The following is a 21,980-nucleotide window of genomic DNA, read 5'->3' as shown; positions in this document are numbered from 1 at the left end:
GCATAGGTGGCACTCAAGTGCTTTGGAGGCAGACCACTCAGTTCTGTCACCACCCTGCAGGAGCTCTGCACTCTGCTGGATCATGTTCCGGGTGTTTCTAGTCATGTATGCATATAGTACATATCCATTGTTATAACACTGGTATAACAATGGATGTACCCATTGGTTATATCCATATGGATATATGTTATATCCATTGGTATTCAAGAGCACAGTCTCAGTAAATGAGGTTGCTGTAGAAGGACAGCCTCTCCAAGACTGATGCCTGCTGTGCCATAAACAGCAGCAGCTGCTGCTTTGCAGCACTGGTTTCTCATTACTCAACCTGGGCAGTTTAATGTGGTGTGCCCAGGAACCTCACAAAAGGAAAGGAGAGCTCTCTGAAAACCAACAAATACACCAGTGGAAAGGCAGTATGAAGCACAATTTCTAGAGAGAAATAGAGCAGTGGCTCCTTTACCCTGCAGAAGTCGTATCTACACTGGGTTTGCTTCACCAGGTGATGAAGTCCCCAGGGGTAACCGATGTCTGCTTCCACTGCAGCAACTGCATGGGTAACAGTTACTCCTCAGCAGAGCAAGTGCAAAATACAGAAAATAGCAACCCTCATGAAAGTAACCCTGAAAGCAGCAAGGCAGTGAAAAATCAATTTCCCCCTTTCCCCCCCACAGCAGTTAGATGGAACCTTTAATCTCCATGAAGAAAAGGAGGATGAAATAGATTTTGCTGAAAATTGCTGGGGTTACAGTTTGCTGAGTCTGAATTCACTAAGGGTTCAAATGTTGATAAAATGTGACCACCACCCCTGAGTAAAATAGGTGATAAAAGGCAGGATGAAATGCTTCTGCCCAGACAATAATGGAAATGGCAAGACATGGAGGTTTTCAAAAGGTGAGATAGTTCAAACCTGTCCTCAGACTCGTCTGATCTTTGCTTAGGCTGTAGCAATAACTTTCTTTTTAAATGAACTGTTATCAAGCACCTTTTGAAGCTGTTCAGGTTAGTTAAGATGAATAAAATAAAAGAAATGCAAAAAATCCTCATACCAAGATTTTATTTTTTGTCAGTAACAGACATTGCCTCTTCTTAGCCAAATGCAGAGAAAAACCCCAAACCAAAATCAATTGATGTGATCCCTCAGCAGTAAGATAGGAAGGGCTACTAATTATGTGAAGGAAGCGTTCCATGGATGGGACTGTACCTATTAAACTGGAAAGCAGCGTTTGTCTTAAAAGAAATAATCACTACCTTTTTTTGTTCAGTACATTCTTGTTTCTGCTGTGACAGATGCCCTTACTGTAATGACACCTCAGAGACATGAACAGAAACACCCTTTGTTCCTAATACTACTGGTTTTTTTAGCTGCTTCTTTGGCCCTACTATGCCCTGCTTTTTCCAGACAGCGTTATCCCCTTTCTACAGCTCCAAGGACCTTACCTGCAGAGCCAACACATTTCAGAGACTGCCTTTGGAGGAGGGTACAGTAGGCTTTGGTTAGCAACCCGGTGCTCCCTGGCAGATAGGCCCACAGGAGCCATGAGTGCCACACCATGGGAGCTGAGATGCTGCCAGAGTAACCAACCACTACGGAAGTAGGAGGCCACTGTTCATGTCCCTGTGCAGGTGACTGGGAGCTCTGGAGAGTCAATATATTCAGTTGGTGTGAGACCACGAGACAGGATGGCAAGGTATAATTTTCTTTGCTCTTAGAGACGCTCCAGAAGCTGCTGCTGCAACACATGGTTACTATGTGGGTTCTTAAGCCTGAGGTCTATTGTTAAACTTGCATGAAAAACATCTGTTATCAAAATGTATGTTATTCTTAACAGGGCAGTTGGAATGCCACAGATATCCCTGATTAATGTTTCAATCTTCCCTTGCAGTCACAGAAAGTCATTTCATCTTGCTTCATCTGTCATTGGTTAGAAGCCAGAAAACTTTACTTAAACATTTTTGAAAAATTTGATTTTTTTATACAAAGAGGCATTTCTGACTAAAGAAAGATCCCCATTAAAATGAGCAAGAGGTCCAAATGTGAAATATACTTCAAATCTGGCTCAGAACAAAAACTGTGTGGTTAACTAAATTAGGAAAACTACAAATTCTTTATATGCCAGGTAGAGCAGATGGTGTTAAAATTCTTCTTCAGCTTGTCTGGAACGAGAGCCTTTCAGCTGCAGCAGCCTCTCCACAGTGTCTGCAATGGTTCTTTCCCCATGCACCTTGTTGTCTCGGGTGCGGATGTTCACTGTTCCACTTGCCTTCTCCTTTTCACCAACAACTAGAAACAACCAAGAGGCAAAGGAATTAATAGTGGAGGGCAGAGTTTCTCTGTCAAAGGCTCCTTGTACTCTAATGGATCCCAGGTGGCTTTAAGGTCAATGCTAGACAACCAACTCACATGACAGGACTAATGTGCTGCTTCAAATCATGTACTTCAGGATGAGTTTCTAATTTTTCTCTAGATCACTCTCTCTCAAAGAGGCTTCACTCTCTCTGAAAGAGGCTTCTCTTATGCATGCATGCCTAGTTCAGAAGTATACCACAGCTGAATGCAGTGAAAACATGTTTCTTTTACTGAAGTAGAAGCAAGAGCATAAATTATGGGGAGGATGGAAAATCACTTAAAAATCTGACTGATAAAGGACAAGAAACTTCATATCTATCCCCACACCGCTGACCAGAAGACAGCAAAAACCTTTTTCAAAAGTATCAGTAATGCCTAGGGTCACAGTGTCTCCTTTCAGGGACAGCTATACAAGACAGGAATGCCTATGATGTCAGCAGGAGAGGTCCTCTGCAGTGGAGACTCCTAGGAACAAATTGACCTAAAACACTGATTACAACTCTCTGCCTCGCTCACAGAATGATCAAATCCTGTAACAAAAGGATCAGCCAGTACAAGGTAACAAATACATTACCCAGAATAAAGTTATACTGCGCAAGCTGAGCATTTCTGATCTTCTTGTTCAGTGTGCACCCAGGATCTACATCAACATCTGCCATAAATCCAGCATCATGAAAGTGCTGCCTGACCTAAGGAAAAAAGTATTTAAATTGTCACTACTGGATATTCATGATCATGAACTATTCACGAGTTGTAGATTTAAACCATTTCAGATTATCTGAGCCCTAGAACAAAGGCACTGTCACGGGTTCAGACTTTGGAGATGAGCCCAGTTTGAGGAATTAAAATACGTCAGTTATCATGCAACTATGTAAACACTAAGTAAGTAAGCAGTGATATGAACATCTAATGTTTGGCCTGAGTAGTGACTTTAGTTTAATACTATAAAAGGCAACAGGATGGTGGACCTTACTGATTAAAAGAGATTTTTTAAATTAATTTTGCAGACTATTTTATTTATATAGAATGTGCTTGAAACAACTACAGATAAAGGTGTTATGGATGCTAAATACGTAAAGACTCATTTTCATCTCTCTTACTGCTCTGCAAGATGCACACGGTCATGGGAGACTAGAACCTGAAGGGTAAGACAGATTTGAGCCAGAGAAAAACTAAGTTTTCCAAAAACAAAAGTCTCACAAAGATCAATGTTTGTTATTCACATATCCAAAATCTAACTCAGGTTGTTTTTAAGACAGATCTACAGCTTCAGCAGCTAATTGTTGCTGTGATATAAAAATAACTCAATGCCATATGCAAAGACCTGGAATATTTCTCTGAGATAAATACTATTAATCATTAATAACCATGTATTTCAGATCAATACAATATACTGAAAATGAAGCCCTGAAACCATATACATCACCTTTTGGGCATACTCATCACACGCTGGTCCCACTGGTACCACCATTACTTGCTGTGGGGACAGCCAGAGTGGCCTTCAATAAACAAACAAAACAAATTTATATAGTTTTCAGTATTTTTTCAGTATGAAAAATACTATTTATAGAGAGGAATAAAAGCCACACAAGAGACTCTTAAAGCCAGCTGCATAGATTGGGTTCAGAGGTGATGAGAGCCTTACAATTACAATAATTAACAATTATTTCCCCAAAAGAACTGAGTGTCTAAAAAGACTGCAGCATGGGCAGGAGCACTTGCTAACTGAAGACTGATGTTGTGTTTTACAACAGACAACAAAGCCTAACTGATTGAGCTCATTACTAACTAAGCACAGGAAAACATTTCCTTTTCAGTATTGTCATAATAAGAGGAGTCACTCCCACTGGGTATTAACATAGGTAAAGCAGATCAGCTACAAAAATGACTCTTTACAAGACAGCCCTGCTGCAAAAGCAGTTGGGATGCACATGCCTTGGGCAGATTAGCTGTATGCTGCACCTGCATGAGCAGTATCAAGTAGAATCTACCAAATCTTGAATCATTTCATATCTAAGGAAGGTGGTTCAGAAGAAATTGCCCTGTGGTATTCCCAAGCATGTCACCCTAGCAAGTAGAACAAACAGACCCTCCTGACTCTCCAGTACTTGGGGCTAATTTCTCTCCTACATAAAGAGTTTGCTCAAACTGGAATAGTAACTTTTCAACATTACCATTTGCCTCCATAGTTCTCAGTTAGAATAGCAATCATTCTCTCCACAGATCCCAAGATAGCCCGGTGAATGATAACTGGTCTTGTCTTGTCATTGCCATCATGGCTGTAAAGAAATGCTTTTGTAAGGTTTTTGATGCAATCTTATGCCTCTAAGTGTCACTGAAGTTAGACTACATAGAAATTAAAATCACCAGCCTTGTGCTTACCTGACAAAGGTGAGGTTAAATCTGACTGGCAACTGGAAGTCAAGCTGAATCGTAGCACATTGGTGGTAGCGGCCAATGGCATCCTTAATCTGAATGTCAATCTGAAAACCAAAAAGACATTAACTTCTACAACAGTTAAGAGACAAGCATTCCCTTCTAAAAGCAAATGCATTGTTTTAAGATGGAAGGTTTCACTCATGAAATGCAGAGGAACAATATGTAGTCTTAAACAGCATAGTTTTACTTCAGCCTTCATCAGGCTTTAAGTGATTTGCAGGTTCTGATGCAAAAACTGTTAGAGCTAAAACAGGGTGAGTAACTAGAGAGATAATATATCGGGGAGAACTGCATTTAATGTCTGACTATAATTTGTGAGTTTCAGTCTGGGACTTTCATGGGCCTTTTCACTGAGTGAATACATAAATGCAGAGCTGAACACGCAAATGAGACTTCTTCAGCCTCAAACTGGCATTCCTTATTATAGAGTATTTGAACCTTATGTTACAAATACAGGGCATGAATACAAGACTATAACCTGTTAAACAGTCCACTTACCAGCAGCAGGAACTCATAATAATTAGTAACTCTTGTTCTGACCTACGAGTCAAGCCAGTTCTTTCTTTTGCATCTAACACTTGAATCCTGAGTACACTTATGATACAACTTAGAAAAGACTTATTGAAAACAGTAGTCTTCTAGTGTCCTGACCTTACTTATCACATTGCTCACTTACTCATCATTTTACCAGTATATACCAGGCTATATGTCTTATTTTAATTTATGTATTAAACAAATAGATCCATGTTTTAACAACTCAAGATCTAAATGTCTTTCAATTTGCATCCAGAATTCAGTTTATCAGAATTCAGCTAGTCACCAAAGAGCTTCTAATAAAAAAAAAATTTTACAAATGAATTTAATTTTAAATCCAGACTATGAGGAGCAAGTGTAAGGTTAATTAATGTAAACAAAGGTTCCTGTGTGTTTGTCTTCTTTCAATCAAATGAGGAAATTATTAAATCTTAGCTGCTATAACACATTTTACCTACAAGACAAACAGAAACTGATTCAATTTGCATACAAATAGAGAAATCAGAGCCAGCTTACTAGATGAGAACACAAACACAGATGTAGTGTAGGCATATTAAGGAAAGATTTAAAACCTATTTCATAATGCTCTGTGTCCTTATGTGCAAAGATATTAATGAAATTTCTAAAAAGCCCTACTTAGTCTGTCCAAACTGAGGAGACTGTTCTTAAGAAACCCAACAACTTCACATGATCAATGCATGGGGATTTTTGAACTACCAAAACCCCCCAGTAACTCAATGCAGCTTCAAAACTGTGCAGTTAAAGGAATAAAAATTTGTTTAATCAGTAAGTTTACTTTTGATTTTCTCTTGACTTAGGATTCACTTATTGCTGAAAGGATTATTTCTAATGCAGAAGTTGCTCTGCTAAAACAGATCTTGCACTGCCATCTTGTGTTTATATCACTCACCAAACCAGTCAGCTGTTTAAGCAGTAGACGAATAGTTTATTCATGTTTAACTAATTAAATGAGTGTTAAAGCAGTTAAAACTATGTGAAAACCAGGATCACAGATTATTATTTTTCTCTCAAGTATGTTAGAGTTTATGTATCCAGAAAAACAGAAAATTTCAGTCAGACAGAGTCTTAAAATGGGATCACAAAAAAAATCCCTTCTTCCTCATCGCAGCCTTTTACCTTATCCAAACAGAATTAGAAGACAAATCCAGCTAGGGGTTAGCAACACACCAACCTTAGGTCCATAGAAAGCTCCATCACCAGGGTTTAACTCCCACTTCTCACCAAAGGCATTGAGGCTGTTTTCGAGTTGCTGGAGATAGAGGACACATAAACTCAGTGTTTCTTTTCATGTTACACTATCAGGTCAGACTGCTACTACAAACAGGTGACACCATCAAATTCTCACTACTTCTCAGTTACTGTTGAAATACATTTATTTTTTGAAAAGGGCAAGTTTTGGAAAAGCACCAGCTAAAAACATACATTAATTTTGTCCAAATTTAAACACACTAAATTAATGCATTTATTTTGGAAGAGGCCAAACAAGCAATAGCTAAGATGCAAGAACTTTCTATGCTAGATTCAAAGTTTCTAGTTAATGTTGAGATTAAATCTGCCCTGGTACACCAAATGTCTATTCCTGCCCAGTCTTCACCCCAGCACTGCACCTGCAGGGGCCAACCCCATCGCTCTCAGCCTCACTTCTGGGAGATGGCTTTAAGTCTTATTACAGGGGCTGCCAGAATTGATTCTCTTCCTCCTTTCCAATTATCAAGAAAGACAAGGAGAGAGAGTTAATTCAATTCTGACATGGAGAATGCCTCTATACTGACAGCAAACTATTTACAGCAGCCAGACTGAACTGAAGGCAGTTATCGAAGTTATATTGCTCATGCCCAGCCCAGCTTCACCGTACCTACGAGAAGGCAGTATGTTCTTAGAGAATATGCAGCCTTACATTGATTGAAAGGTTCATAAAACTACCGTTTTACCTTTTCAGCTTGATTCCACACTTCAATATCTCCCAGGTACTTTTCAGGACGAGTAGAGAGATTCAGTTTAAACGAAAATCCGAAGACATCATACACGGTACGCAAGAACTCCAGACAGCTCTTTATCTCCTCTTCAATCTTGACGATGATAGAAATAATGTCTCAAATATGGCAATTTCAGTTAACCTGATTGTAACACCCAGTTTCATCCAGCAGCAGTCCCTACCTGCTCCATGGCACAGAAGATGTGAGCATCGTCCTGCTGGAACCGACGCACTCGGGTGAGTCCTGTGAGAGCTCCCGACAGCTCGTTGCGATGCAGGACACCAAAGTCCGCCAACCGCAATGGCAGCTCGCGCCATGACCTCGGGCGATGGTCAAACATAAGGCTGAAGGAAAAGTTTATTACTTTCAGCTCACTGAGAACCAAAATTCTGCAAAGAACAGCTAGGGAGAAGCAGCCAATGATGAAGCACATGCCCATGAGGCCACTGGTGTCATCTGGATAGAGCCATTTGTCTTACCTAGTTTTTTCAGGAAAACAATCTCCTTTTATAGCTGGTAGGTTTTCCCCTCCTCACAGAGAGGAGATGAAACAGCTCCTAAAACTGAGCATTAAAAGCTGAATGCCTGAACTGCCACAAAATTGACAATGCCCCAGTAATGATGGGGTCACTCTAATGATGGTAAAATGACATGACATTTCTCAGTGTCTCAAGTGAAGAGAGCATGCAGACAGCAAGACATATAATTACATCATTCCTGAGAGAATGAATAACTGAAGGTAACTATCTTTACAATTACACAGGCAAAGGAAACAGAGTGGGTTTGTTTTTTTTTTCAATCAGTACAACCTCTGGTAAACTGAATTTGCTATGTATTTACCAGTGTCCTGGACAGTTCATAGGCTTCAGAGCAAAGATTTCTTTCTCCACTTCAAAGGAAAACATGTTCTCACTGTAATGCTGCCAGTGCCCTGAAGTCATCCACAGTTTGCTATTGAAAACATTTGGAGTGACAACCTCCTGGAATCCACGTTTTCGATACTCACTCTAGAACAGACACAGTACATAAAATTAGTAATAAAGAAAGCAAAAGTAATCACAGACTTCAATCTCCAGCCATAAAAATATAAAAACGCTGCCATATGGAAGTCCCGTGACTTAGGAAGGGAAGGGGGAAAGGAAGACAAAACTTCAAGTTGGGCATGCCAGGATACATCCTTTCCACCCCCCTTCCTCCAAACAATTTCTCTGTAGTAAGCAAGAACAAGTTTCCTCCCTGCAAGCAATGCAGCAGTCTCTAATTACTCAATGACCCTTGATATATTGCAGCCCAAATATACAATAATATCACAGACTTTAAATATTACAGCAGGAAGATGAGAATTTTTTCCTACATATACTTTCAAAACAAACAGGTCTACAACACCAAATTAAGTAAGTTCATTAAACCAAATCAATATGCATCAATGGAACAGCAGTAGTATGAGCTTAGCTCTACTATTAGATGTCAAAGAATTCCTATTACAAAGCACCTTTATCACAGCTTTAACTGCAGGTATAAACTATTGATAAAACTTAACTTTGCAGAGATTGGGACAAGAACAATTCAAAGAAACCAGGTTTCTTTAGTTCCATGGCTTACACAACTAAAAGGTAACTTGAAGTGAAGGGCTATTAATACTGTTAAATGTAAGCAGGCTGTTATGCATTTTTTTTAATTATGCAATTTCTCCTACAAGATTTCCAAAAGATATTACTTACCCTTATGAACTCAATTAACGTGTTATAAATGTAAGCTCCTTTTGGCAAGAAAAAACAGCTACCAGGGCTGAGCTCATGGAAGAAAAACAGTTCTTGGTCCTGCAGGAAAATAATACTTGAAAAACTTAGCATTTGCACCCTACCTTTCTGACTTAACATTCACAAATGAATTGCTACTGACTGGGCATCACTAATCAAGAGTTTCAGAAAGAAAATCATGGGAAGAAAGCTATATCCAATACATTAGATGCATTTCACTAGTATTTTTATGGCTGTCAGCAGTTATGGGGAAAGCGATTGTTCAGTTTCCTGTTTCACTCATTACTGATGCTCCAAAACTTTACACTTAACTCCCAACTGTGCCCCCACAGCTCCCTCTGCACATTGACAAGTAAATGTTTAGTTCTGCTTCTGCACCTCTCTAATTAACTAACTAACTCTAACTAACTGCACGTCTCTGCACCTGAACTGAATGTGTCAACTACAGCTGGTTAATGTTACAAACTGTGCACACACCTGGTGTCTGCATATGTGGAATTCTTCAGTATTTTGTCATGATGTACTAGCAGCAGACATTTTAACCCTATTCAGGACTATCAGTTATCTGAGAGGGCTGTCCATCTAAAAAAAAAAAACCCAAAAACCAGCCAACCAAAAAACACAGCTATATATTGCAGACTCTGAAATCATGCAGAAGAAAAGAACAGTGTGAACAGGCTGCAGCAAACTGTGTAGGAATGAGCATTGCCAGAGGACTGGAGCATTCATGGGTTGGAGACTGAAATGTTTATATTCTGTTCGGATCGATGTGTGGAATAAGGATAACATGGTGTTTAAAATATAAAAAAGTTATTTATTTTAGGACTTGGATGCTCAAGAGAAAAGTAGGTGACTTCTCTACTCACTGAAAGTAAAATAAAATTCACGTCTTGGTTGTGGCAGCAAGTATAGGCTGACTTCAAGATGCTTTCAATTAAGGGGTTATATCCACATAATACTTTTGAAATACAGTACTACAAAAGCTGTCTCACCCGCCCAATTTTTCTGTGATCTCTGCTTTTAGCCTCCTCCTGGAATTTTTCCCACTCCTTCAGCATTTTTGTATCTGGAAATGAAATTCCATAGATCCGCTGGAGGGATTCCATATCAGCCTTGCCTTCCCAATAGGTAGAAGAATTCTGCATGCAAAAAAGAAATTAAACATTGAAGAAAAGGAGAAGCCTCCACATTTTACTACTACTGCCTGCTATAAAAGGGCATGCAATTATTAATAAATCATTAATGTGGAACAACTAAGGCACAAGGAGAATTTTAATGTGAAATTCAGTGCACTGATTAGAAAAAATCCTGAAAGGTAAATACAGTAAGTAGAAAGGGTTTCAGGCTCTTGTCTTTTTTAAATGCCTATCTGCTTTGTAGCTGTCCTATTCCAACTGTTTATTCATAAATCATCAGCTGAGCAAAAACTATTAACTCTAATTGATACAGTTCAGCCAAACCTTAAGCCAAACTCACACTCCTGTGCTGAAGTACAGGCCCTGGACACCTAGTTGGGCTTCACACCATGTGAACATCATTCTAGCACACAACCCTTTCACAATTTTTAACACTGAGTTTTTGGCTAGGTTACCCATTTCAGAGTATATTCCTGGCTAAGCCCAAAGACAGCAAAACATTTGAAGTGTTGCAGTGAAAACATTTGTCTAAGGCAGTTCTAGCACTTACCTTATGAATTTTTATGGTCTTTATCTTGCCAGTATGTCTGACATGAGGCCCTCTGCATAAATCTATCAGGGGACCACACCTAAGAAAAGGAAAGCATTTATTTGGTATATTTAATCCTAGAACCATAAACCCAGTAATATTATGATCCATGCATAATTACCTGTATACTGTAGTAGTTGGGGTATTGACCTTCTCATTCAGGATGCGACACTTGAATTTATTATACTGAGAAGAAAAGCAACACACTAACTTGTTAATCCCTTAAGAACAATAAGTGGCCAACAATTTGAATTATTTGCAAACCTGATGCTATGTTGCATCAAAACAGGCCTGGAAAAGAGACAGACAGGAGGACAGGCTAGTAGTGGAGCAAGCTGCCCAGAGAGCAGACTGTGTGCAGTCTCTGTCCTTGGAGGTTTTGAAGGCCCAAATGGACAAGCCCCAAGAAACCTGGTCTGACTTCTGTGTTGATCCCATGTCTTGTGCATGAGACTGGACAGCAGACCTACAGAGGCACCTTCCAACCAGAATGATACTATGATTCTCCTTATGTCCTAACAGTGAAAACTCATTAATGTCTACCTCAGGAATGCCAAAAAAATATTTGCAGCTAGATACTAGAGAGAAAAGGTCAGCTTTTAGTGTTGCTTGGACTTTTTTAGAAGTCCTCATTCTAAAAAACGTTTTATGAAGCTTTCTGAATGCAGCAGCAACATATGCAGTTACAGCCATCACCACTGACAAGATAATACAACATAACTGCACACATAATACATTGCAAATTTACATTTCTGGGAAGTAAATAAAGAATGTGGCTTAGTTAGTTAGTTCACTCCAGGGAAGAATGAGAATTCTCAGTTTTAGAAAATCAGAATGCGTATTTCCAAGAACCTAAGAATTACTTCCTTTTTTTTTCTTGTTAAATATCAGAAATGAGCTTCTAAGAACACATCACCTTAAAAAGTTAATTTGATGTACTTTCTTCTACCACTAATAAAACATGCACTGAAGTTACAAATACTTAAAAGACTAATTGCACGAGGCTAGAAGCAACCTTCGAAAACAGCCTACCTTAAACATTTCAAGCAGTGTTTCCTTCTTAACTTCCAGTCTTTCAAAGGCTTGTTTTTCCTTCATTATCTTTTTGCATAATGTTTCCAAAGCAGAGAAGTCATTACTTGATACACCCCTAAAATAAGCACACACAGAGAAGTGAGTATTTTTCACTTCCAAATGCAATTTGTGATCCAGGTGCAATCCACTAACTTGCAGTTGGGACGCCCTGCAAAAAACGAAGCCATCTGCAGCAATACATGTGACTTCGTTCTAGTAACAAGCACACAGCAGAAATTTTGCTGTGACTGCCACCCCCAGCACCTAAAAAAAAATACAAAACCTACCCTTCCTCAAGAAACATGTCATAATAAAATCCATTTTCTATTGGTGGTCCATAGCACAAACAGCCACCATAGATTCGTTCCATAGCTTCACCCATTATGTGAGCACTTGAGTGCCAGTAGACCTGACGGAAGTAAAAAAAGAAGGGATCAGTCTGAATACACACAATGCATTTCCAATTGTTTTATTTAAAACCTTTTCTGAGACACTTGTTTTTAAGGACACTTGATGCAGATCCCACATTAGAGCACTGTGCAGAACAGAAGTGACCTGCCCAGTAGCACTCTCATCCTCAGAACCAGTGTTTCCAAAAAGCAGCACTTCCACTGGAAAACTGTTTACATTCTGGTAGCAAACAATTCATACTTTAAACTATTGCTGATTTATGCAATTATTGTCAGAAGACTAATTCCAAAACCTTTTTTTTTTTATGAACTTTAATCAATCAATCAGATCTGAATAAAGACCAAAAGATGTGATTTCAACATATAGATGTGGTTCTAATCCAGAGATCCTATGCATGGGACACTCCATCTCGTAGAATACCTGAGGTTTTGACAAAAAACAAATCTCTTAAGACTTAGTCTGTCTTGGTTAGAACAGATTGAAATCACAAACTGGGAACTGTTATTTAGCCAATATGAAAACCCTTGGTTTGAATGCAAGACTACTGTGATGAGTTTGACTGAGAGCTTCTTGTACCAACTGACTTTTTTCTAAAGACAGTATTCACAAATTTACTGGCTGTACACATTTATCTGATTGAGTGGCCAAAATAAAAAAGTAGATACTTGAGCACCCTACTCAATACTTTTATGGTTCTACAAGAAAGTATTTTTCTACTCAGTTTTGTTCCCACAACCAGTACTGAAGATATCAGTCCAAAAGACCTACTTTACATTAATGTGAAAATACAAAATTTTAACAAGAACTACAGCAACTGCAAGCAGACCTGGCTACAAGTACACAGCAGAATGTACATTATCTGTGGTACCACAACCCCTCTGGTAAGGAACTATGAGGAACTGCAGATGTACCTAAACCACAAACCCGTTTTCTTCATCTTCTTAACACAGTAAATATTCAAATAATTGGAAAAGACTGAGTTAAATGTAAACCTGAAAGGAAAAACGTTTTGGTAAAAGATACTCACTGCCTGAGCCTCTTCATCTTCAAACTTAAGCAGCTCCAAGGAACAATCCTCCTCCAAAGGACGGTCTAGATCCCAAACCACCTTGTTCACTTTAGCAATAACTGTGTTGTCAGCTAATCCCTGACTACAGAACAAATACAGAAATACAGTTATAAGTAAGTATATTATATTTTGAAATCAGCAAGCAGAAGTTCCCCAAATTTGCCCTCCAGTTTGAGTAAGAATTCAGGAGTGCTCAGAATGGATATAAGGTCATAAATAAATTCCAAATAAATGAGCAGTTTAGCCAGTCATTAACATTCATGAAAAATCCTACTTATATTTTAAGGATATGGAAAGAAAACTGCACTATATACTTAATCTTCACACATATTTGACTTACAGGCAGAAACCTCAAAGTACAAACCTGACTTCACAACCCTACTGCAGTGTAAGGCAGAACTTCTCTCTTTAAAGTTATCAAATACCATTTTTGACACAGTAGCTTTACTGCTTGTATCCGCTAGGCAAAATACCCTTTTCTTGATCCCAAATCACAAAACCAAAGAAGATTCCAATTACAAGGTACCACATTATGGAGGCAAAAAAAAAAAAGAAGAAAAAAAAAAGGGGGGGGGGCATTTCACCTTTAGGAATCACCCATCCTAGCAATTTAAATGTCAGGATGTATCACTCAAAAATACTCCACAGGAGGTATAAGTAACCTGGAGATGTGCAATGCTCTTTTTAACAGGTATCTCCCATGCAAATAAAAGTGAAGAATACTCATGCTGTTAACTTTCTCTGTAATCAATTGAAACATAACCTGGCAGTCATCTTCCTCAGGTCAATGCAAACTGGTTTGCAGTGCTAACATTCCATCTGATAATTTACTAGCAAATCAGTTCTTAATGCGACACCAGTACTTGCATGGAAAAATATGCTATTAGGATGTGCCTAAAAGAGCTCAGTTTTATTCTTATTTTATTTTAGAAACTGTATCTTTATAAGGTAAAAGAAAATTGCACTCCAAAGCTAAAACTCTACTAATTACCTTCAGTTTATTGTATACAAGATGCTTTGAGAAGACGTGAGATAAATGACAAAAAACCTATATCCCCTTAAGCCCACTGTCTGAAAATGACTGTGTAGTATCACAGAACAGAAACATACCTAATTCCACAAGCAATTTGATAAGGAGTAGTCTTCCAGGATTCAGCATCAACCTGCTTGCCATCAGGTAATGTAACTTTGATGGGTTTACTGTCATTTGCAGCTCTTTCTGCAAGAAGTGCATCATGTTCAGCCTTAAGTTTATTGTACATCTCTAAACGCTCATTGATAAATGCAGGCCAGGGATTCAGCTGTACGTGATAAAGACAAACGAAAATGATTAATAGATCATTAATCTGATAGCACATCATGTCAAGAATGCCAACACAACAGACAGACGTTTCATAAGCACCTACATGACGCTATCTATAGGTGCTATAACTAGCAAATAATCACCACTATTTCAGGTTACATAGTAGTAATTATGTCATAATATCATAAGGCTTCAGCTTAATGGAATCTGTACCACTGTACATCTGTTCAATAAACCACATTTGTTACCAAACCACTACAGCATTAAACACCTGTTTAACAAACTATGTGAAGAAAAAAATCAACTAGAAAAGAGTGTAGAAGTTCAATGTAAAAACAGGTTTTTCTTATTAGGTCGAAAAACTGAGGGAACACTCTAGTCTGAGCCACCCAGACAGGAACTGACTCTAGTTTAAACACGTGTAATGACGTCAGGACTATCCGCCTGGGCACAGCCAAGAACTTGGCTCAGGACTGCTGCTGACTAGCAGCTGGCCCTCCGTGGAGTCAGAGGGCCACGAGGGGCCATGAAGGGCCACCACGAAGACGAAACAGACAAGAGCACCTCACGCAGGCGTTCTTCACCTCCGAGATCTGCTGCCCGCCGCTGGCTGCAAAGGGGCGTAGGGAAAAGCATCACCTAGCCCAGCTATGGGAATCTGAGTTGCTCTCCTAGTACACCAATGCAACTTAGTGTAAAACAGAACAGTGCCACTTCGTGGCAAACTGTGGGAGATGTAAGTGTAATGCCTGATAAAATACTTCAGAAGGACAAACAGCAGCAAAGCCAGCAGCGCAGAGAGCAGCAACGAGGACTCCGCATCCTCCCACCCCCGCGGCCGAGGGACTGCTCACCTCCGACCGCCCTCCATCGCCAGCCCCTTCCTTCATCTTCTTCTTACCGCAGTCTGCTTTTTTCTCTTGCCCAGCGTCCACCTGCGGAAGGCGAGCACTGTTCAGTCATGCCCCCGGCAGTCGCTCACACCTAAGGCGCTTTAACTCCCCCCTGCCCCATACACCACGGAAAAGACCCAACATCCTCGTCCCGCAAAAGCTCCCTGCTCCTTTTCCTTGGGGCACATCCCACCGCCCTCCGGAGCTGCGGAAATCCTCGGGAAGAGGCCCAGCTCCGTCTGCCGCCCGCCCCCGGCCTCCTGACAGCGCTGCCCCCGCTGCCCAGCCGCGCACCTGGCCCTCAGCGCCCGCCATGGCCGCGCGGAGCCGCCCGGGAAGGGGCGGGCGCGGCCCGGCGCAGGCGCCGCTCGGCCCCGTGGCTGATGCAACCCCGGCCCGGCGCCGCGGGGCCGATGGAGGCGAGCGGGGCCGATGGGGCCGAGCGGGGCCGATGGGGCCGAGCGGGGCCGATGGGGCTGTCCTGCGGTGGTGCGAGTGAAGGCGGCCCATGACGGGCTGCGGCGGCGGGACACGGCCCGGGCTCTGTCCGCGCCCCGGAGGGCGGCGAGTGGGGCCCGGCGCTCGCACAACCGCGCTCCGCTCGCTGTCGCGGGACGAATCACAGAATCGATTAAATTGGGAAAGATCCCCGAGATCAGCGAGTCCGACCTGTGACGGAACGCCACCTTGTCAAGTAGACCACGGCGCTGAGTGCCATGTCCGGGCTTTGCTTGAACACCTCCAGGGACGGTGACTCCACCACCCCCCTGAGCAGGCCTTTCCAGTGTCTAATTAGCCTTTCTATGGAGAAGTTCCTCCTAATACCCAGCTTAATTTTCCCATGACGCAGCTGAAGACTGTGTTCTCTTGTCCCGTACCTTGTTCCCTGGGAGAAGAGGCTACAGCCTTCTGTTGGGGAGTTGTAGAGACTGATAGGGTTCCCCTTGAACCTCCTTTTCTCCAAACACCCCCAGCTCTCTCAGCTGCTCCTTACCAGAGTTATGCTCCAGACCCTTCCCCAGCTCCGTCGCCCTTCTCTGGACTGACTGCAGCACCCAGGTATACCTAGCTACGATTCCCCCTGATGCAGATGTTCAGTCAGGGATGGAGCAGTGAATGGGAGTACTCTTCACAAAAGAGACTAAAATTAAAACAAACTTTAAAAAATAGGATTGATCAGTGTCTGATTTCCCAGCGGAGGGAAAAAAAATGATGTGTAAGAGATTCTGAGGTGGTTGTGTCAGACCTGAACTGCAGGAGTGCCTGCAGCTGTCCCAAGGGAAGCCTCAGTTCAGTGGCTTGGAAGCTGCAGACACCTCTAAGGAAAGGGTGCTATAGCAGTTATGGCTTTTGCTCTGTAACCTTCTTTCCCTCCTCTCCCTGCTGTTGTTCTCAGCTAATAATAATGTTTTCATTTAGGAAGGTTACTATCTTGCAGCACAATCTCAGGTGGCTATGGACTACCAGAGTGACCAGTCCCAAGGCCTTAGGTGTGTTTGGTAACCTTAGGCATACTAATATATCACTGAGCTCACCCAGTAATTTAGTTTAAGCAAGATACTCATTTCGAGATTTCATGTTTTCAAGAAATCCTGGCATAGCACCCTTACTTTGAAGAGAGTAAATCACGTGTCAGATCTTACCTTGGACCTCTGCTGTTTGCAGAGCACCCAACTTCTACCTCCTGCAACAGCTGCCTTCTGTTCATCTGCAGCAGTGATTGGGGAGTTTAGAGTGTCTAAAATGTGCTCAGACAGATATCGGGGCACCTCAGGCTCCATGGACTAATTGCTATGAGCCAAAGGTTCAGGAAAAAAAAGGGAAGTTTTGTATAGCTTTCAAGTACTGGTTATATAGTGGTGAAGGATGGTCAAGAGAATGCCACTGGGCTATTTGACCACAAATGCAGGAGCTTAAAAAATAATGCAAATATTTTAATCTATTTGTTAAAATATGAAAATGGAAAGGTGTAGTAAATAGGAACCTAAAGACAGAATCAGGCCTAGATCTGGATAGTTCATTTGTTGTCTGCAAGTAATGTATGAGCAGCATAAATATGGGCAAAAACATTTATTAAGCAGCCACATTTAATAATAGATGTGTGATCTTTTGTAGCAATACAATATTTATTAACAAATGATATTTTATAATACTAACTTCTATATTTGCAGTATCTCCTACCATCTTTTTTCAGGTGGACGAATTACAAGTGGCTAACAGAAAGAACATTGCAAAACTTACAGATAAATTATGTAAGGCCAAACTGAACAAAAATGTATAGTGATGCTGATCAAGAGAAAAAGCTATTAAGCATTTCAAAAGCAATTGGGAAACTTTCCCTTGTGCCACAAGATGGCAGCAGGGAAACATGCTGCTCTGATGAGACGCTCAAATTCAGCTCACAGCTCTTGGCTTTAGGAAATAGAATTTATGACAGAAAGCACAAAATTAAATTACTGTTTTACTGACTTCGCTCTTAAGCAGTGTAATTAATGATATGCGACTAAATTCAACCGTGCTCTAATAGTGTAAATTGATTTCAGTGTGCTTTAATGATTATCAGCAATGAATAGATGTTTCTAGTTCATGTGAAGTTTGTTGGGAAAAATGTGGTCAGAAACTTCTGGAATTGCAGTGTTACTTGGTGTAGTGGTTTGGTCTAAAATACTCATTACTGTTTATTTTCTGTGAGATAAGAATTAGGAGAAATGCAAAGCAGGCACCAACTTGAATGAATATAATGAAGTTTATTAACAGACCTAAAAGAAGAAAAGAAAAAAAAATTATACCACCTTTAGAACTCTCCTCCTCCCCCCACCTTCCTCCCTTCTCCCACTGACAATGTAAAGACAACCCTTTAAGATGTTCAGTCTGTGTACCACTTCCATAATAACCTTGTTCAGTCCATTTAGAAAGAGAAGTCTCTTTTTGCTCGTGCTATGAAAACAGTATCACACCGAGACAGCCACCCACTTCCAAATATTGTTCAGTCCATTTAGGAAGAGGAATCTCTCTGCTTACGATGTGAGTCCCTTCCCCCGACTTGCAGCTTTTCCCGCAACTGCTTTCGAGGGTCCACTCTTGAAAGTTTTCTGGGGTACAATTTTAAGGTTGAGCTGTTCAGAAACAAAAAAAACAGAGGCCCTTCTCCTTCCTTGGGAGCAAAGGGTCATCTTCATCTTTAAGACTATCTCTGGAAGCATCTCTAGGAATTGAGGTTTTTCTCCTTTCCTCTTTGGAGCAAAAATCCTCATCTGGTTCATCTGGTTCATCTCTCTCTGTCCAGACTTCTCATGAAATTACAGCTGTGTCAGCATCTGCCTATCTCAGCGCAGGTGCTTCTGCTTATGAGTTGAACACTCCACCCCCCATATCTTCATGAAATTACAACGGGATACTCTGATATATCATAGCTTCACAACAGACTTTCAGCTTTAAGCATCTCCTCTCTCTCTTCCCTCAGGTTTTCAGCTCTTCACAGCAATAAAAGGGTTAATCTCACCTCGGCCTTGCAGCTGGAATGTGGCTTATCGCAGTTGGTCACCTGACCTCTGCCGGACAGAGGTGCCGCTTTGCTGAATCTCGGCCGCAGTGGAGGGGGGGGGTTCCGAGCCGCTCCGGCTGCCCACGGCAAGGCAGTGGGGGGGGTTCCATGGCTGGAACAGGCCCATGGCTCCAGGCTGGCCGTGGCCCGGCCCGGCCTGGCCCAAGCAGGGCCTGGCCGGGCCCGCTGGCCCCTGCACGGGGCCTGCAGCCACCTGTCCCAGCGCCGGAAACGAGAGAGAGCTGGGGTGGGAGTTTGTCTATTCTTAAGTGTGTATCACAGAGGCGGTCACAACTTTAAGTGGCTTAAAGAATTGTCCATATTCAAACTGGCCAGCTGATAGGTTCTGTCAGGTCCCAGAGGAAGCTGTAAGCACCCCTTAGCAAGGATATCCCTTCCGGGACTATGCTTGCTAACCTATGACATTCTCCACCCCTCGCCTCTGTGAAGACACATTTAAGAATTATTATCAAAATTACATTCAACTTCTGCTATATTCCACCCCTAGGTAGTTCAGTACAATTACAATATAAGTTTCTCACTATCATGCTACTTAACTTATGACCTAATACTTGCTTTGCCCAGTATTCCTCCTAATTAAGCTTTATCTCACAGATCTCATCAATTGCCCGCATTCTCCACCATTTTGTCGCGGGTTGGGTTTGTAACCGGGCGGAAACACCAATTTAGTGTAGTGGTTTGGTCTAAAATACTCATTACTGTTTATCTTCTGTGAGATAAGAATTAGGAGAAATGCAAAGCAGGCACCAACTTGAATGAATATAATGAAGTTTATTAACAGACCTAAAAGAAGAAAAGAAAAAAAAATTATACCACCTTTAGAACTCTCCTCCTCCCCCCACCTTCCTCCCTTCTCCCACTGACAATGTAAAGACAACCCTTTAAGATGTTCAGTCTGTGTACCACTTCCATAATAACCTTGTTCAGTCCATTTAGAAAGAGAAGTCTCTTTTTGCTCGTGCTATGAAAACAGTATCACACCGAGACAGCCACCCACTTCCAAATATTGTTCAGTCCATTTAGGAAGAGGAATCTCTCTGCTTACGATGTGAGTCCCTTCCCCCGACTTGCAGCTTTTCCCGCAACTGCTTTCGAGGGTCCACTCTTGAAAGTTTTCTGGGGTACAATTTTAAGGTTGAGCTGTTCAGAAACAAAAAAAACAGAGGCCCTTCTCCTTCCTTGGGAGCAAAGGGTCATCTTCATCTTTAAGACTATCTCTGGAAGCATCTCTAGGAATTGAGGTTTTTCTCCTTTCCTCTTTGGAGCAAAAATCCTCATCTGGTTCATCTGGTTCATCTCTCTCTGTCCAGACTTCTCATGAAATTACAGCTGCGTCAGCATCTGCCTATCTCAGCGCAGGTGCTTTTGCTTACGAGTTGAACACTCCACCCCCCATATCTTCATGAAATTACAACGGGATACTCTGATATATCATAGCTTCACAACAGACTTTCAGCTTTAAGCATCTCCTCTCTCTCTTCCCTCAGGTTTTCAGCTCTTCACAGCAATAAAAGGGTTAATCTCACCTCGGCCTTGCAGCTGGAATGTGGCTTATCGCAGTTGGTCACCTGACCTCTGCCGGACAGAGGTGCCGCTTTGCTGAATCTCGGCCGCAGTGGAGGGGGGGGGTTCCGAGCCGCTCCGGCTGCCCACGGCAAGGCAGTGGGGGGGGTTCCATGGCTGGAACAGGCCCATGGCTCCAGGCTGGCCGTGGCCCGGCCCGGCCTGGCCCAAGCAGGGCCTGGCCGGGCCCGCTGGCCCCTGCACGGGGCCTGCAGCCACCTGTCCCAGCGCCGGAAACAAGAGAGAGCTGGGGTGGGAGTTTGTCTATTCTTAAGTGTGTATCACAGAGGCGGTCACAACTTTAAGTGGCTTAAAGAATTGTCCATATTCAAACTGGCCAGCTGATAGGTTCTGTCAGGTCCCAGAGGAAGCTGTAAGCACCCCTTAGCAAGGATATCCCTTCCGGGACTATGCTTGCTAACCTATGACATTCTCCACCCCTCGCCTCTGTGAAGACACATTTAAGAATTATTATCAAAATTACATTCAACTTCTGCTATATTCCACCCCTAGGTAGTTCAGTACAATTACAATATAAGTTTCTCACTATCATGCTACTTAACTTATGACCTAATACTTGCTTTGCCCAGTATTCCTCCTAATTAAGCTTTATCTCACAGATCTCATCAATTGCCCGCATTCTCCACCATTTTGTCGCGGGTTGGGTTTGTAACCGGGCGGAAACACCAATTTAGTGTAGTGGTTTGGTCTAAAATACTCATTACTGTTTATCTTCTGTGAGATAAGAATTAGGAGAAATGCAAAGCAGGCACCAACTTGAATGAATATAATGAAGTTTATTAACAGACCTAAAAGAAGAAAAGAAAAAAAAATTATACCACCTTTAGAACTCTCCTCCTCCCCCCACCTTCCTCCCTTCTCCCACTGACAATGTAAAGACAACCCTTTAAGATGTTCAGTCTGTGTACCACTTCCATAATAACCTTGTTCAGTCCATTTAGAAAGAGAAGTCTCTTTTTGCTCGTGCTATGAAAACAGTATCACACCGAGACAGCCACCCACTTCCAAATATTGTTCAGTCCATTTAGGAAGAGGAATCTCTCTGCTTACGATGTGAGTCCCTTCCCCCGACTTGCAGCTTTTCCCGCAACTGCTTTCGAGGGTCCACTCTTGAAAGTTTTCTGGGGTACAATTTTAAGGTTGAGCTGTTCAGAAACAAAAAAAACAGAGGCCCTTCTCCTTCCTTGGGAGCAAAGGGTCATCTTCATCTTTAAGACTATCTCTGGAAGCATCTCTAGGAATTGAGGTTTTTCTCCTTTCCTCTTTGGAGCAAAAATCC

At 41.7% G+C, this 21,980-nt stretch overlaps 1 protein-coding gene across 2 annotated transcripts in view; it reads right to left on the bottom strand.

Moving 5' to 3' along the window:
• Positions 1 to 1,037: 1,037 nt before the first annotated feature.
• Positions 1,038 to 21,980, bottom strand: part of TARS1 (threonyl-tRNA synthetase 1) — a 32,875-nt gene continuing 11,932 nt past the window's right edge. Inside the window, exons 1-19 of one of the 2 annotated variants that reach the window (XM_069002294.1) lie at positions 15,847 to 15,897; positions 15,514 to 15,594; positions 14,467 to 14,657; positions 13,315 to 13,438; positions 12,164 to 12,285; positions 11,835 to 11,952; positions 10,924 to 10,988; positions 10,764 to 10,842; positions 10,070 to 10,216; positions 9,039 to 9,137; positions 8,158 to 8,324; positions 7,499 to 7,661; positions 7,273 to 7,410; positions 6,513 to 6,590; positions 4,730 to 4,830; positions 4,522 to 4,626; positions 3,774 to 3,846; positions 2,922 to 3,036; positions 1,038 to 2,281 (exon numbers count right to left, since the gene is read on the bottom strand). In XM_069002294.1, the coding sequence (XP_068858395.1) occupies positions 2,133 to 2,281; positions 2,922 to 3,036; positions 3,774 to 3,846; positions 4,522 to 4,626; positions 4,730 to 4,830; positions 6,513 to 6,590; positions 7,273 to 7,410; positions 7,499 to 7,661; positions 8,158 to 8,324; positions 9,039 to 9,137; positions 10,070 to 10,216; positions 10,764 to 10,842; positions 10,924 to 10,988; positions 11,835 to 11,952; positions 12,164 to 12,285; positions 13,315 to 13,438; positions 14,467 to 14,657; positions 15,514 to 15,594; positions 15,847 to 15,867 (2,136 nt within the window). In that variant the 5' untranslated portion in view covers positions 15,868 to 15,897 and the 3' untranslated portion in view covers positions 1,038 to 2,132. Of the gene's footprint in view, positions 2,282 to 2,921; positions 3,037 to 3,773; positions 3,847 to 4,521; positions 4,627 to 4,729; positions 4,831 to 6,512; positions 6,591 to 7,272; positions 7,411 to 7,498; positions 7,662 to 8,157; positions 8,325 to 9,038; positions 9,138 to 10,069; positions 10,217 to 10,763; positions 10,843 to 10,923; positions 10,989 to 11,834; positions 11,953 to 12,163; positions 12,286 to 13,314; positions 13,439 to 14,466; positions 14,658 to 15,513; positions 15,595 to 15,846; positions 15,898 to 21,980 lie in introns of those variants that run through there. The other variant, XM_069002295.1, reaches the window with a different exon arrangement.

Source organism: Aphelocoma coerulescens (genome assembly GCF_041296385.1).
Source record: "Aphelocoma coerulescens isolate FSJ_1873_10779 chromosome Z unlocalized genomic scaffold, UR_Acoe_1.0 ChrZ, whole genome shotgun sequence".
In the NCBI taxonomy this organism is placed as follows: Eukaryota; Metazoa; Chordata; class Aves; order Passeriformes; family Corvidae; genus Aphelocoma; species Aphelocoma coerulescens.
This window is presented reverse-complemented; position numbering and strand designations above follow the sequence as displayed.